Genomic DNA, 15,245 nt, shown 5'->3' on the forward strand with positions numbered 1-15,245 from the left:
AGCTGTAAGAGTCTATACCTAATTGTTTTGTATGTTCATTGTTTACGATGTAAAATTAATATTATGAACTCTCGGTATTATTTTTATGCTATTGAAATGCACTCCACCACATTCAGAATCACAAATTAATTTACAAATCGTAGGTATGTCATGTATACGCCTGTATAACTTATGTCACATACATACTACGCTTTACTTTACATCACAATAAATCACTATCTATGGAATTTGATAGAGATCAGTCCATATTAATACTCTGTGGTTGATTTTAGCACATCGGGCAACATTCGTATATCATTCAATGTCTGTCAATGTCAAAATAAAAATAATGAGACGAGTAAATTGCACAGGAACAGTGTAGTGTTGTTTTCCTCATTATTTGAAAAGTTACTCAGATCTCATCGATGAAGTCATAAAACGTAACTAATTAGGTTATAGTGTTTGTGTTCTTCTTATTTTTCTTTGGGTTGTGTTTGATTTTTAATTACGTTCTGTAGAATTGCGTTCGTCCCGATTTGATTGTACAGCAAATCGTAGCATGAGCGAGTATCGTGCATGGTCATAATCATAACTATGGTGTAATTGCCTATCAAAGCCCATTTATTGCAAGTGTTCACAGAAGATAATAATATGCTATATCTATCTGTGTTACTGTCATGTTTAGTTACTTGTGTACTAACAAAGGATTCTTACTTCGACCGAGGGTCGAAAGATTTGGATGATGTGGTCTCATTGTTCCCGGACCTTAAGACTGAGTTTTTGTCGCTCCGGAAGCGGGAATTGTTATTACCAGCGCCAAAGACTGATCAAAGCGATACTACACTTCAAAAAGCTCAAACTGAGAATAAACCACAGATCCAAAGTGAAGGACAGCCGGAATTGAAACCGTTGCCCTCTATCCCGACAGTACATGAGCATATTGAAGCTCAAACCACTGTAAATGACACAATCAAAGGTAAGACTTACAACAATAATAGCAGGCTAAAACTAGTACAACTGTGTAAATAAATAAATAACACGTTTACCACTCAGTCTCACACTAGGTTATTTTTGGTGTTGTGGAATCATGGAAAAATAGAAAAAAAATAACACAATCAAACTCAGAATAGAATCCGAAATTCATTGTTTACATATTTAGCTGGCTGGATATTGAACCTAAAACTGTGCTATGAGTGCTGTAGTTTGACTAATGGCACAGCTGACTCTTAATTCCTTGTTTTCAATAATTGTATTTTAGCTGCTTTGTTGTCATCGGGAGGTGGTGGTAATGTTACAAAAGTTTTATGTGATAAGCATTTGTCACAAGTCAGTATAGACTTATACTATCTTATTTTGAGCCAATGTTTATTTTATTTGGAGTTGATATGCATGTTGTAATTGGGTCTTGCTAGGCAGTAGAACAAATTATGGTTTAAACCATCGGCAAACTTATTACTAAGAATCTTGAGTTTGACCACGGCACGGCATCAGGTGGACAGCAAACTTCTTTACATTTATTTATAAAAAAGAACAGATTTTAATTGGTCTGTATATATGATATGACTATATGTGGGAGAATGCTTCATTTCATATATATAAATATTCCGTTTTTAAAATCACATGATATTAATTTCGAACTACCGCTCCGTATTAACAATTGGCTACCTGTATCATGGTATAAAAAAGGGGCGCGCAACTGTCAACAGATCAGAAGTTGTCCAATAGTGGGCACGGCACGGTGGTGCTCTGAACTGTTTGGTATTTTGCTTGGGTGTTATTGTTACTGTGGTGGCATTAACGCTTATTCGTTTAATTATTTTAACTATAATTTTTATAAATATTGGTTAAATTAGTTGAATCGAAATACCATTGTAGATCTACCTACCGGCGCGCCCACATCAGAATCGGGATAGGATACGCCCTTTTATTACGTAATAGTTTTAAAGTAACGGTAACAGAAGATAATCAACCGCGTGTATAGGAAGTGTTCAACTGAAGAATTTATCGTGGCTGTATTCCTGACGACAGTTTGGGACGCGCAATGGAGGCGATATTGACAAGGCCTTCGACATTGGAGGAGCTGTGTGTGAAACACATGATGAAACCGGTTGCGTGAGTAACGTGTACGGTTTGTCTAAATATTGTAATAATTTTATGTGCATTATTTTAGCAAGCGTGTGAAAGCAACCGCAAGCTTGGGTACCGCAAGCTTGGGTATGAAAATTGAGGAGGTGGAAGGTGGTTAGCATCATCCATGTTAACTGTCTACGTAATTAAGACTCATTTGCGCCGAGATTCATTGGCGAACGATTGGCGCTCCGGTATGATCAAACCAATGGTTTTTATATTTTCGATTGTTAAACTTGCTATTTTTTGCTTTTTGAAAGTTGTTAAAGATTATAAGAATCACTAATATGAAAATGTTTGGTTATGCGCGAAAAAATTAACAATCATACGTGTAGGTACCGACATTTTTTAAGAAATGTTTTGGCTTTTTAAAATATTCGAGTAATTTCAACTATGCTTTTCACAGTTTCGTTACTTATAGCAACGCTTTAAGAGGCGATGCTCAATAAGTAGATGAACAATGATCATATTGTTTTAAATTATTGCGCTGCAAAAAAAAATATTTTACGATTGTGAATACAAGTTCTGATATCTACCCTTTTGTATGTACCTATTCGTTGTAATGCATTTAACATTCTTAAATAAACTCCGTCTTAAAATAAAACTAGTCACAATGAAGATTATTATTGAAGTAAAAGGTTTGATAAATCAGGTAGCATACTTTTTGCCATCGCAATTCCATGGCCGTGAATTTCGTAAGTTTTATTTCTAGTTTCACCTGGAACACCGTGATAGTGAGATATGTATTGTGCTCATTGAAAGGTGTACTCTCAACCAACGCTTGTCATTTTTAGTAGGATACTATCTAATAATATTTACCTAGCGCTTGTTCCCAGAATCTGTAACTAAAATGAAAGCTGCTTATTGGGGGTTTTGTAACAACACTTGACTTGTGATGGCCGTAGACGTGGACCAAAATTGAATGAAAATGTAACATTTAGATTCTGGTGGTGAGTCAGTAAGTTTTTTATCGGTAAGCGACTTTGTGCTCTTACAAATTTGTGTATTTAAAGTTATTGGTTATTGGTTATTGGTTATTGGTTTATAAAGGTTACAAGTTGCGAAGGATACATTAAGGTAAAGCTGAAGAAAAGGAGTTTGGTAACGTTCGCATCACCCCAAATGGTGTATTGGACTAGGCAAAAAAAAAAGGTGAATTAAGTTATAACTTATTAATAAACATTTAGTCTTCTGTGTTTTTAACATTGTTTTGTGACATAATGTGTAACTATTACTTGCTATTCACTTTAAAAATTGCAGAAGTAAAAAGAATCGAAGCTTAGCTGACTGTAGAAAAAAAAACAGTTACTATAATGGTGCAAAGCTGTAAGCATTTTGATCGGTCAAATGTGTTTAAAGGTTTAATTTAATAAAGACAATTCATTAGCCTCGCTCGGACTCGATCAAGTATTTTTAATAATAACTTAAAGTTTGAACTTGTTTTACAGTAGTTTAATTTTTTATTGGATCTTCTTTCTTATTTTGTGTCATAGTAAATAATACCTTTCGAGATGACGTACATCACGATCCTAGACTTTACGTGTGAAATTATATTATGTTGGTACCTTTAGTGAATACTTTAACAGTGGTAAGTCAACTATACCATCATGTAATCTAGCTAACAATCTAAACGTTTTAATTATTCATTGACATAAGGAGTTTATTGTTATTTTATTTAGTTTTGTAACTGTGCAGATGACGACATTACGTCTAGATATACGGCTGTGGATATAACAAATTCAGAATATTCACGCACGCAATGTTTATATTATACGAAACAATTCGGTGTGTTTTTCTCCTATTCATAATTTTGTCGTCGTTACACTCAAGCAGATAAAGGTTATAAAGGTGGTAGAAACTTTTATGGTCCGGCAATACCAATACCATACAGCAGTGTTAGGCTCTGCTGTGTTGAAGATATTGATGGGCCTCAGTAGCCACTTACCATCAGGTGGACTGCATGCTTGTCTGCTACTTCTAAAATTTGGTTTAAAGTTTTTGTGTGTGAGCGAATATTATGTATAAATCAATCCGGGACGAAATAACGGTATTCGTAGGTATACTTATTATTCTTGCAAATGGTTAATTACAATAACTTTTGTAAGTTATTCACAATTTCTGGTGATAACAGATACTGTAACGTATGTGTTATATTAAATTGAAATAGGTAATTCTATTATTATCAGATATTGTATTGGAACTCGCGGTTCATACCAGAAAATATTCGTTATTATTTTGCGTTCATACTGTTTCGACCGCTGTTTGTTTTTCTACGAATTTAAATGGTATATCTTTGCAGATTTATAAGTCAAAGTCAGGTTCGGACGAGCAATTATATATCTACTGCAAGTCCTGATAAAATTCGATATATCGAATATTGCAAAAAGAAAAAGAGACAAGAGTACACTACTGTCAAATTGGACTTTGCAATGCGTGATCATTATTGTGTGGTAAGACCTTGTAGCAATGCGTATCGCGCAAACGAAGATAATTGTAATAGTCAAGGTAAAGGTAAAAGGTAAAATGAGATAAGGTAAATAATATAATAAAGGTAGAATGACTCCAGTAACTTTTTACGTTAAATGACCTGGTTTTCGTCGTAATGTAACTATGGAGACAGAGTGTTACGAGTATTTCGTTGGCATTTGACGTCATCACATGAACGGTACGAATTATAGCTCATGTTATGGTAAGAAAATAGTCTTTTAATTATTTTATTAAGTATAACGATCACGCAGTACTTACTGCTCTGATATTTTCTTTACTTTACATATAGTAAAGTTGACATTAAATCTGTTTTGAACGTGACAATTCACTTTATTTTTATTTTCACACATTTGTGTTGTAGACATCAGTTTTTTCGGTTTGAAATTAACTTTTACTTTTTTTATTTTTATGCTTGTTACAGCTTATTTGTTTACAGTTCTAAATAAGAAAAGCACTCGTGCATGGTTTTGAGCAGGTCTCGAATAGTTTCTTATAAAATTCTGTCATAGTCAAATGAGCTGACTTAAAAGGCATTAATGATTTTCAAGAAATCCTGTCTGAGATAGTCAGACACATTATAACAAATTCGGTAAAGGAAGACATCGTCGAAGAACTACACATCGGGGATCTTACAGGAAATATATTCTCAAGGGTATCTGGAATCTACCCAGTGTACGTTTGGCGATGCAGAAGACTATGCCATAGATTTAAGCGAGCCAAACGAAAAGATCTGTAGATTTTACTCTCAAACCATTAACGAAACGCGGAGCTCTCTCGTTATTTCGTATATAATTATATATAATTATTGACTATATCTACATATAATGTAATGTGTTTTCAGACTACGAGAACATGTGCTATGGAAAGTAAACTATTTGAACATGTCAGATGACTGTGAACCCTGTGAAGCAATGACAGTATCGACAGTCAAAGATCTGGTAAAAACTTTGTGTTTCTCTTGAGTACCTGCGAACTTTGGAACGGTATGTGGATTGTAAGTTCTGTGTTATCGGGATTGTCTTGCATATCGATGATTGTCTGGCCAACAGTCACGTTTATGTTTGATAATAACCCGAGTGCCATGTGATTTGGCAATTCTTTTCAGATAACAATCAATTACGTACGTAAGCTATGTGACTTAGCGAATTTATGATGTCATGTGACTTGACATTAGCCATGTGATTTGGCAATTCTTTTCAGGAAATAATCAATTATGTACGTACGCTATGTGGCTTAGCGAATTTATGATGTCATGTGACTTGACATCAGCCATGTGATTTGGCAATTCTTTTCAGATAATAATCAATTACGTACGTAAGCTATGTGACTTAGCGAATTTATGATGTCATGTGACTTGACATTAGCCATGTGATTTGGCAATTCTTTTCAGGAAATAATCAATTATGTACGTACGCTATGTGACTTAGCGAATTTATGATGTCATGTGACTTGACATCAGCCATGTGATTTGGCAATTCTTTTCAGATAATAATCAATTATGTACGTAAGCTATGTGACTTAGCGAATTTATGATGTCATGTGATTTGACATCAGCCATGTGATTTGGCAATTCTTTTAGATAATAATCAATTATGTACGTAAGCTATGTGACTTAGCGAATTTATGATGTCATGTGACTTGACATCAGCCATGTGATTTGGCAGTTCTTTTCATGTGACACGACCATTTATTTACACTATTAGACACCGGTTATGGGGTTAACCAATTAAAGTTACGTGTTTTGTGTACCATGAGATTTGGCTTCTGTGGTTAAAATTGAGACTATATTATCCGCGAATCTAAAGTAGTTTATCCACTTCTTTAATATTATTGAATTTGATTTTTTTAAACTTTTGTTCGCGAGCCGTAACGGCTGCTCGTCAGAATGGCCGTGTGGGAGAATGCTTCATTTCATATATATAAATATTCCGTTTTTAAAATCACATGATATTAATTTCGAACTACCGCTCCGTATTAACAATTGGCTACCTGTATCATGGTATAAAAAAGGGGCGCGCAACTGTCAACAGATCAGAAGTTGTCCAATAGTGGGCACGGCACGGTGGTGCTCTGAACTGTTTGGTATTTTGCTTGGGTGTTATTGTTACTGTGGTGGCATTAACGCTTATTCGTTTAATTATTTTAACTATAATTTTTATAAATATTGGTTAAATTAGTTGAATCGAAATACCATTGTAGATCTACCTACCGGCGCGCCCACATATATATTTCCAGCCTTTTAAGTAATTATATACTATGTTGATCAATGTTTTCCTTGTTTTATCATTGTATTTAATCACACATTTATTATATTCTAGGGAATGCCACACAGAATGCAAACGTCACTACTGTTGCTCCTACGGTAACACAAGCAACTACATTGAAGCCAGTGAACAATACAGCTCCTAAAGCACCTTCCCACCAAGCGGATTTGAGTAATCCAGGGGTTATGAAAAGAGGCCTCATAGTATTTGGAGGGTTTGCTCTTATGGCCGTGGCATATTTCATATTTTATAGGTAAGAGTAATTAAGTATAAATATGTAGACATTGGATGCCATTTATTTTGGTTAGGGGAGAAAACCGTTAGAAGATATAGTCCGTGCCAAACTGCTAGTCCGCTCTGAAGTTGTTGTGCGCAGGTTTAGTTAGCATTTACTCCGTAACGTAAGGGCATACAAACACAACTATGTACCCGTGGGCGAGAGGGAGCAGTAGACGGATGTTGGGAGGGTCCCATGTTGTCGTCATCCCGCTAATATCTGCAATTTACTGTTGCGACTCTACTCGTTTCTATGATATTGTCTTGGTGTCGTTATCATAGTGCCATGAGATATGTGTAATTTTACACAAAAAAAATATTTTTGTCATATAGACCACTTTGTGGTATATACAACAAAAATTTATTATGTGGTGCGCACACTCCTCTCCTTACTTCAACATTATAAAAAGGATACTAAATTTATCCACCTTATTTATTTTGGATTAACATGTTAACACATGAACAACATGAAGAAGCTTTGAATAAATATGTGTTGTTTGCATGAATATGTATCAAGTGTGAATACATTGTTGCAACTATATATCCTATGTAGAATATCTACTACTTTATGCTTTCATAGTATTCCAATTAGTTTTGCAGGTTAGGGATCTCATATTTTATGCCTAATCTAATTATGGTTAAAGTAAGTGTCCATTTTGAAAATAATAATTTTAATACATATGTTAACATTAGAGGATCAATTGCCTGGGTTATAGTTATGGAAAAATTAGTTTAAGAACAACAATTTCTTTTTGTGAATACTATATTGTCTAATAAGATATTCTGTTTAGATATTTAATGTTAATATGTAACTATTGCCTATGAATGAATGACTATGAAATTAATGTGTTCAGTTAAATTATAATAGACCAGAATTGTATTAGAAATTTATTAAAATTTTAGGCCTAACAACTCATGTATTTTTTAGTGCTTTATCATTGTAAAAAGGCCAAATATTAAAAAAGGTTTCTGAAATATTTTTCCTTATAGCATTATTTTAATAGTCAAAATTATCAATTCCAGGAGGAAAGGCAAAAACAATGAAACTAACAACACACATGGAACAAATGATAATAACCAATTCAGGTATGGAGTCCTGCAATCAGATGACAGGAGGGACAATCTGGAACTATCTCGGATACCACTCACAATGGAGTCGGACGAGGATGAAGATGAAGACTTAGAAATTTTTGACTTAGAGCAGAAAAAGAAGTCTCTATCGTATGTTAATCTTCAAGTAAGTGATGACTATGTAGTACATGAATCCAGGGAAGATGGAGACAGAAATAACCTACTGTTAGATATTGAAGACGCGAATTCGGATACACTGATTAATTGGTCAAGTAATGGTAACAAATCAATATTATAACTGGAAATGTAATACTGCAGTTCTGTGTACAAAAAGAAAAGTGTCTTTCGAATGTCATTGTAGCATAATTGTCTTTGATACACAAATTATGATATTTGTGCATTTCTAACTTTAAATAAGGGGCTGCATACTAAAATGCTGCTTTTAACAAACTGGTTTTCTCTTATGGCTACCCAAATGATATTGATTTTAATAATTATTTTTGGTAGCCATTAAACTGATCATTGTATGTTGTATGTGACTTGTTGTGTGGAACTTCCAAAAACTATTGTATTACAGGCACTTCCAATATAATACTGAATAATATATTTTTGTGCTTCCATTTTCTAAACCTTGTACTATTTATTTTATGTGGTATGTAAAAATATACATTAACTTTTGTGATGTAATATCATAAGTTGTAATGTCGTTAAAAGTAGGAATTGTAATTCAAAATCATATGACATTCTAAAGACACTAAACACAAAATGGTTTTTACCTATGACAAATAAATATAAATTAAACGGTTAAATGTGTTGCCATATTTTAACCTATCATGCTACAGATTAAATTTTGCCAAATAAGTGGTGGGTACTTATGGTACATAATGTAACATTGAATGAAACATATTGCTCCGATTAAATTTTAGAAATTGTAGTTATATATGTCTTATTGTAATGCAATATGCTTTTAGGATCTTTTTCCTGTCACAGGTATGTGTACGCGTGTAGATAGGGTCCGCATCGTTCCCATATATTCCACTTTTATCTTAATCGTTCATAGTTATAATGCGTGCCACATGTATACAGCTCGCGTAACTACTGTAGCAATGTAATTCACACTTGCGGGTGGGAACACGCGTGTATGCGTAAAACTGCGTGACAGGAAAAAGGTCCTAACTAAACGATTTTAAAAATGTTGCTTAAGAATACACGCTTATTGAATGTCCCTAGCCTTTTGAAGTTATGTATAACTTGTAACTATTCTAGAGCATAATTTTAAAATCGCGAAACAGTTGTGATGCTTTGAATAATATGTAAGATTTGACGGTACAGTACTGTAAAGAATTTAATTATAAGTGAACTAAATTGTTAAGTACACGCGAGCAAATATCTATTTTAAACAATATTAGAATGATTGATAAACATAGCAAAATCGGTCATAAGTTACAGAAACTGGGAATCAAGCATTTTAGATAAGCTAGAAATGATAGCACGTATTAGTAATTACCTTACTTTACTCAGCAGTGCTTAGTGAGATATTGGATTAGTGATTAGCCGACTTATCGCCACTTTAATTTTCTTGTTGTACTATGAAAATCTTTAAGAAAACGAGAGTGATTTTTTTGAACGATAAAATGTTCACTTGTAAACTTATGAAGCGTGTCGACAAGATGTTATGTTTAGGCGAGCTTTTGGCATTTAATAATAGATGCTATTAGAAATTGTACGTTTTAATATTTTAACACCATGAAGTTGGTCGCGAACTATCATCATTTAAAGTCGTAAAATCTAATATTAAGAAATAAAACATACCTTTTTGACATACCTTTTCCAATCACTATATTTTTTGTGATGCATTCACACATTTGCAAATTTATCAGTTTTAACATTTTAATAAACATTAATAGATAGTTCGAATTTCTGTTGTTATTTATACATATTATTTTTGTACGCTATTTATATACTAGAAATTTTTGTAACAACATTAAATTATCAAATATAATGTAAACAATTCTTAAAACAATAGGTTAATATGACAAGCACATGTAATTTTTGTGTTAATATTAATGTTTTGATCGAAGATTCACTCGTGTCTAGTGACTCATATGAGTGTAGAGTTCGTGTAATGGCTGTAAAATATAGTCCTAAACACTAACAAACATATATTATCTCCTCAAATACAATTTATGTTACATTAAGCACAGCATTCTATTATCTGTGGAAGTGACATAAACATATATATGTCATTACATAATTGAATTTCACTCTATTACAATTTATTATTAATTTATTTTATGCCTTGTTAATTTCGTGATGAGGTACGGCATATGTATGTTGATATCAATATTAAACTTATCGAGGAATGTTAAGGAAAACAGTACATTTATAATTATTTCCGTACACTTAATGAGATCATACAAGTTAAGTAAATAACCGGCATGATTCATATTGTATTTGTCGTCTAGAAATTATAGTAACAAGGGGTTATTATTATTTATTAGGTTTATCCTTTTTAGTTTATCCTTAGTAGCTCATGAGCATGGTAACTGACTACTGCTGCCCATGGACATCTGTAATCAACCCCAGATATGATAAGAATCCTATCTAATGTCGGCCGCAGATTCGCCGCTACCTCTGAGACTAAGCTGGAATGCCTATCCTTAAAACCAGAACACAGCAGCGTTTTACACTGTTATTTAAGTTGTCTAGTATTCTTAGGTATTGAGATGAACAATACAAATGTATTTTATTTTGAGATTTTGATAAAATTTCACATAATTTCGCTAGCATTTGTTTCTATATTATTTTATCATTTGTTTTAATGTAAGTATTTCAAAATGACGACTTTCTTTACTTGTTTCTTACAAATTATAAAGAACGAGCGAGATAAAATATAAATATCATTGAGATGCTGCAGCGCTTTTGTAATATGTACTTCAATTAAAAGATAATACTAAATGTAGTAAAAGATAGTACTTAAATTTATGTCATTAAATTAAAAATTAAATACTAAATAAGCAATAAGTTTATCTGGTTATGTACTTGTAATTGTAACACAAGTGAAAATAAACCTGTCCTCATTTGTATTTCGATATCACTTAACAATTGGGTCCCAAAAATGTACCATAAACAATAAATATACTTTAAAATTACAAACACAAGGCAATCGTTTCCGTAGTCTCCTATTTTTTCTCATTACAATAGTGTAGTTTTGTTATAATTTTCTGTTAAAGAAAAATATTTTTGAGCGTTGTGTTGTATGATTTAAAGCTCATTTAGATCTAATTCTGCATACAAAGAGCGTGTCAGACGTGTTATGTAGCAGACTAAATATGTAGCAGACTAAATACAATGTGTATTAACATCTAAACTATGATAAAATATGATTTTGCTTACACGGGCCATATCTGACATAGGGGCCTTACTGATAAGTCCCCTATCTATAGATTTTGTATTTATTTCTTACTAGTTCTTGCCCGCGGCTTCGCCCGCCTTTAAAAGAAAATAATATGACATACTAACATACATAAAACTGAAAATTCGTACCTTCATTGGAATGGCAGTGGCGCCATCTGGCGAAAATTGGTCAAAACCTTCGTAACCTCATGGACAACAACTTTGCTAAAGATCATCACTTGATCAAATGCATAGTTTACGATTCAATCCTTACTAATATCGATTAAAATAATCGATTTGTTTGGTCCAAAAGATCGATTCTCCGATTAATCGATCTTAGATCGCCATCCCTAGTTCCCGTGGGATTTCCGGGATAAAAACTATCCTATGTCCTTTCTCGGGTCTCAGACTATCTTTGTACAAAATTTCATTAAAATCGGTTCAGTGGTTTAGGCGTGAAGAAGAGACAACCAGACAGACAGACAGACAGACAGACAGAGTTACTTTCGGATTTATAATATTAGTAAGGATCTCCTAACATTACTTCATGTAAGATAGTATTTTTTATGAGTTTGTGTCATTGAACTGGTTACAGTTTTTGTGTACGAGAAGTACAATTTTGTTGCACGGTTTAATTTTGACGTGTTTTGCATTTATATTTTCCATTTTATTATTGTAGTTGTTATTAGTTGTATTGAGTTGTTTCAATTTCTTGCTATAAATCTAATAGAATCTTGCTAGAAAGCTAATACTTTGGATTGTTAAAAGAGCAATGGTATATATGGTAATTTAGGTTATTATTTTTGTAACCTATGGTCTAAATTTATGGAAGTGGAATAAAGCGAAACTAAACTATATTTTTTTATTTTTTAAAGAGTGGGCAAACAATTTTTTATGTAAGTTTTCTTTATTAGCATTGCCATATTCTAAAAATGTAATTTCAATAATGCTTTCTATAGTAACAGCGAAAAATTGAGACGTCATTATGGATTTTGTGGGTACAAAACATTTTTTGTGGTCGTTTCACATCATCAAAAAAATATATCAATAAAAAAATAAATAGCATTTCTTTGGAAGTGTAAATGTGTATTAATAGATAATTTTTTGTATCTATATCATGCAGGTGTATAATGTTTTAACGTAATCTGTCGTTGTTGCCATCATACTTGTTCGTAAAACATAATAAATTAAAATTATTAATATCTAACGGATTAAATATACAGGGCTGTAGAGTGGACATGTCATACAAAAATCTTCACACTAACAACATCTCGGATTTATTTACAGTTATGATCATACAGACAGACTCTCTACCAATTAGCAATAATTCGATGATAACATTTTTCTTCCCATGTTCAGTACCCTTAGTATGAGTTTTTACGTTTCCATTTCCAATTCCAATCAGCGCCCGTAGAGGACTGTATCAGATTTGATTGGAAATGTATGGGAAATACCTAAATACAATAACAGTCATTTTGTTAAAAACGTAAAAATATACTAAGGGTACAGTACTACTATTAATTTATATGTCTTTGATTAATATTCATGTGTCAAAATAAAGGCAATATTGAATTCTATTGTAGGTACGTGTAAGGCTATGAATCTTGCATAGCATTCTATGCATCTTTGGCAACTTAAAGCTTTGGACTGTGATAGTAGAAGAGAGATTAGGTAAACTATTGTACAAATAACTATTTTTTCGAAAATCCATGTTATTGTTTGCGATGAGGTTGTATGTGGGGATTAGCTCCTTGTCTCGCGTTACTAATCTGTTATCTACTTACGCTAAGTTAAACCTGTTTTTAACGAATAAAGAAGTATGGAATTTTATTGATTTGTTTTATTTATGAAATTTACACTTTTATATGATGTTTGTAAAAGAGTGCGCCTGTCTTAATATAACCAATTGTCTGATATAACCAACCTCATTACAGTTTAACTGTAAGTAAAATTTTCGTTCAGTGGTATAATTATGTAAGCCTGTGGTGACTTCCCGCAACTTGTCAAGAGATTTTGAGATACATATCGTCACTCGACAAGCATATGGCAGTCAGGAAAAAAGCTAACCGACAATAACAGAAATAAATATAATTTTTGTTTTGGGTAAGTAAAAGAGACGAAAGAGAGAGAAAAACGAAAATTGTCGCTGCTAAAGAGCCACTATCTTTTTAAATAATCCTCAGATTGCAATGAGACCTTAGACCATTCGGTAGAGGAGAAAAACCCTAATTCATCGGTATAAAAAATGCACTTTAGATATTTTGGCGCTTTAGTAATTTTGCCTTTCCAGTGACGATATAAGCTTCGAACTGAGATCATTCGGGTGTGGCCGCTCTATCTAGGCATGATCTAGCCGACACGTTGCCTAGCAAGAGATCTTACTTTGACCAAAAACCCATTACGTAACGCTTATACTGTAACGTTTAATCCTTGACAACTTTTATATGAGTAGATCTAAAATTTTTACCAAAGTTTTCTTGTAATGTCATTTCATGCGATCATTCGTTGTCTTTAGCTTCGCGAGCTTAACTAAACGTTACTCCTCGCCTCACATGGTCGTTCTTTCCACGTGTTCCTAGTGATGCTACCGTGTGTGTTGTGTAAAGTGTACAGAGACCACTCTTTGGGAAGATTAGACCACGATTAATTCGTTGGGTAACATGGCAGTGTTATGAGCATCGCCCCCGACTTGGTTCTAGTTAGATCGACTTGGAAAGCAAGGTTAGTGGTTTTATCTTCTCATCTAATGACAAGTCACGTCTCATTCATATCTAGTGGCAAATTTACCTAAGGCTGCGTAGGCTGGAGGTTAGGGCGGCAAATGTTAGGAGCGACAATTTATCTTCAAGGATCTTTTTTCATCAACAAATTTAAATGTCAACGGAATTTTATTGGTTCGCGATTGTATCCTGGTGTGGCAAAATTTTAACAGACTACTGGCAGCAAATGTAGGTATAAATTCGTCACTGGTATCGCCAATATTGTTTACAATTCTGTACTTAAACACAAAGAGTAGACGGGTGAAGAGAATGCATTCTAAACATTTAAAATCTGTGTGTATACTTACGCTTGTATGCTAAACATTTGTAAAACCTACTCGTATGTTCAGCGCACATATCGATGGGTAATGCGTAGAACGTCTACGATACAACTTTATTGAGACAAACGAACCGGTAAGCCTTGTAAGCTATGTCTCCTGTATCCTGAACAGTATAGGAAACCTGTAACCTGAATAGTATCCTATATTTGTAACGTTAAACATTAGATTACTTTGACGCACTATCTAATATATTATGTACCTACATATGTCGTTATACATTTTTAAACTTAGTATAGGTAGGTACATCTGCCGCCTATATCTTATTATAAATAATGTGTATTTGCATATTTGCATTTAACGTATTAGGTGATCACTGATCATCCCCCTTAACCGTCAGGCAACTTAAATATTAAAAAATAAAAAAAATGTAAACAGAAATTTAGTGCATGAACTTAATATAAGAATCAAGCTCTTAATACCTATAAACGTCTGAATAGAACATCTCACATGTAGATGGTATTTAGTCGTTCATTAAGCAATAACCATTATAATTAAGCTAGTGCTGGTTAATGAAGAGGGTGACTTTAAAAAACGACGATACAACC

The 15,245-nt window shown here is 33.2% G+C and overlaps 1 protein-coding gene across 1 annotated transcript; it reads left to right on the plus strand.

The window, feature by feature from the left end:
- Nucleotides 1-302: 302 nt before the first annotated feature.
- LOC140751481 (uncharacterized) lies at nt 303-10,172 on the plus strand. Its single transcript, XM_073085356.1, has 3 exons — nt 303-955; nt 6,912-7,110; nt 8,157-10,172. Exons 1-3 carry the CDS (start codon nt 631-633, stop codon nt 8,500-8,502), a joined length of 870 nt encoding a protein of 289 aa, XP_072941457.1. The 5' UTR covers nt 303-630; the 3' UTR covers nt 8,503-10,172.
- The last annotated feature ends 5,073 nt before the right edge of the window (nt 10,173-15,245 follow it).

The sequence above is a fragment of the Epargyreus clarus genome, unplaced genomic scaffold, assembly GCF_041222505.1.
Source record: "Epargyreus clarus isolate Ecla_fem2 unplaced genomic scaffold, WU_Ecla_fem_2.2 ptg000023l, whole genome shotgun sequence".
In the NCBI taxonomy this organism is placed as follows: Eukaryota; Metazoa; Arthropoda; class Insecta; order Lepidoptera; family Hesperiidae; genus Epargyreus; species Epargyreus clarus.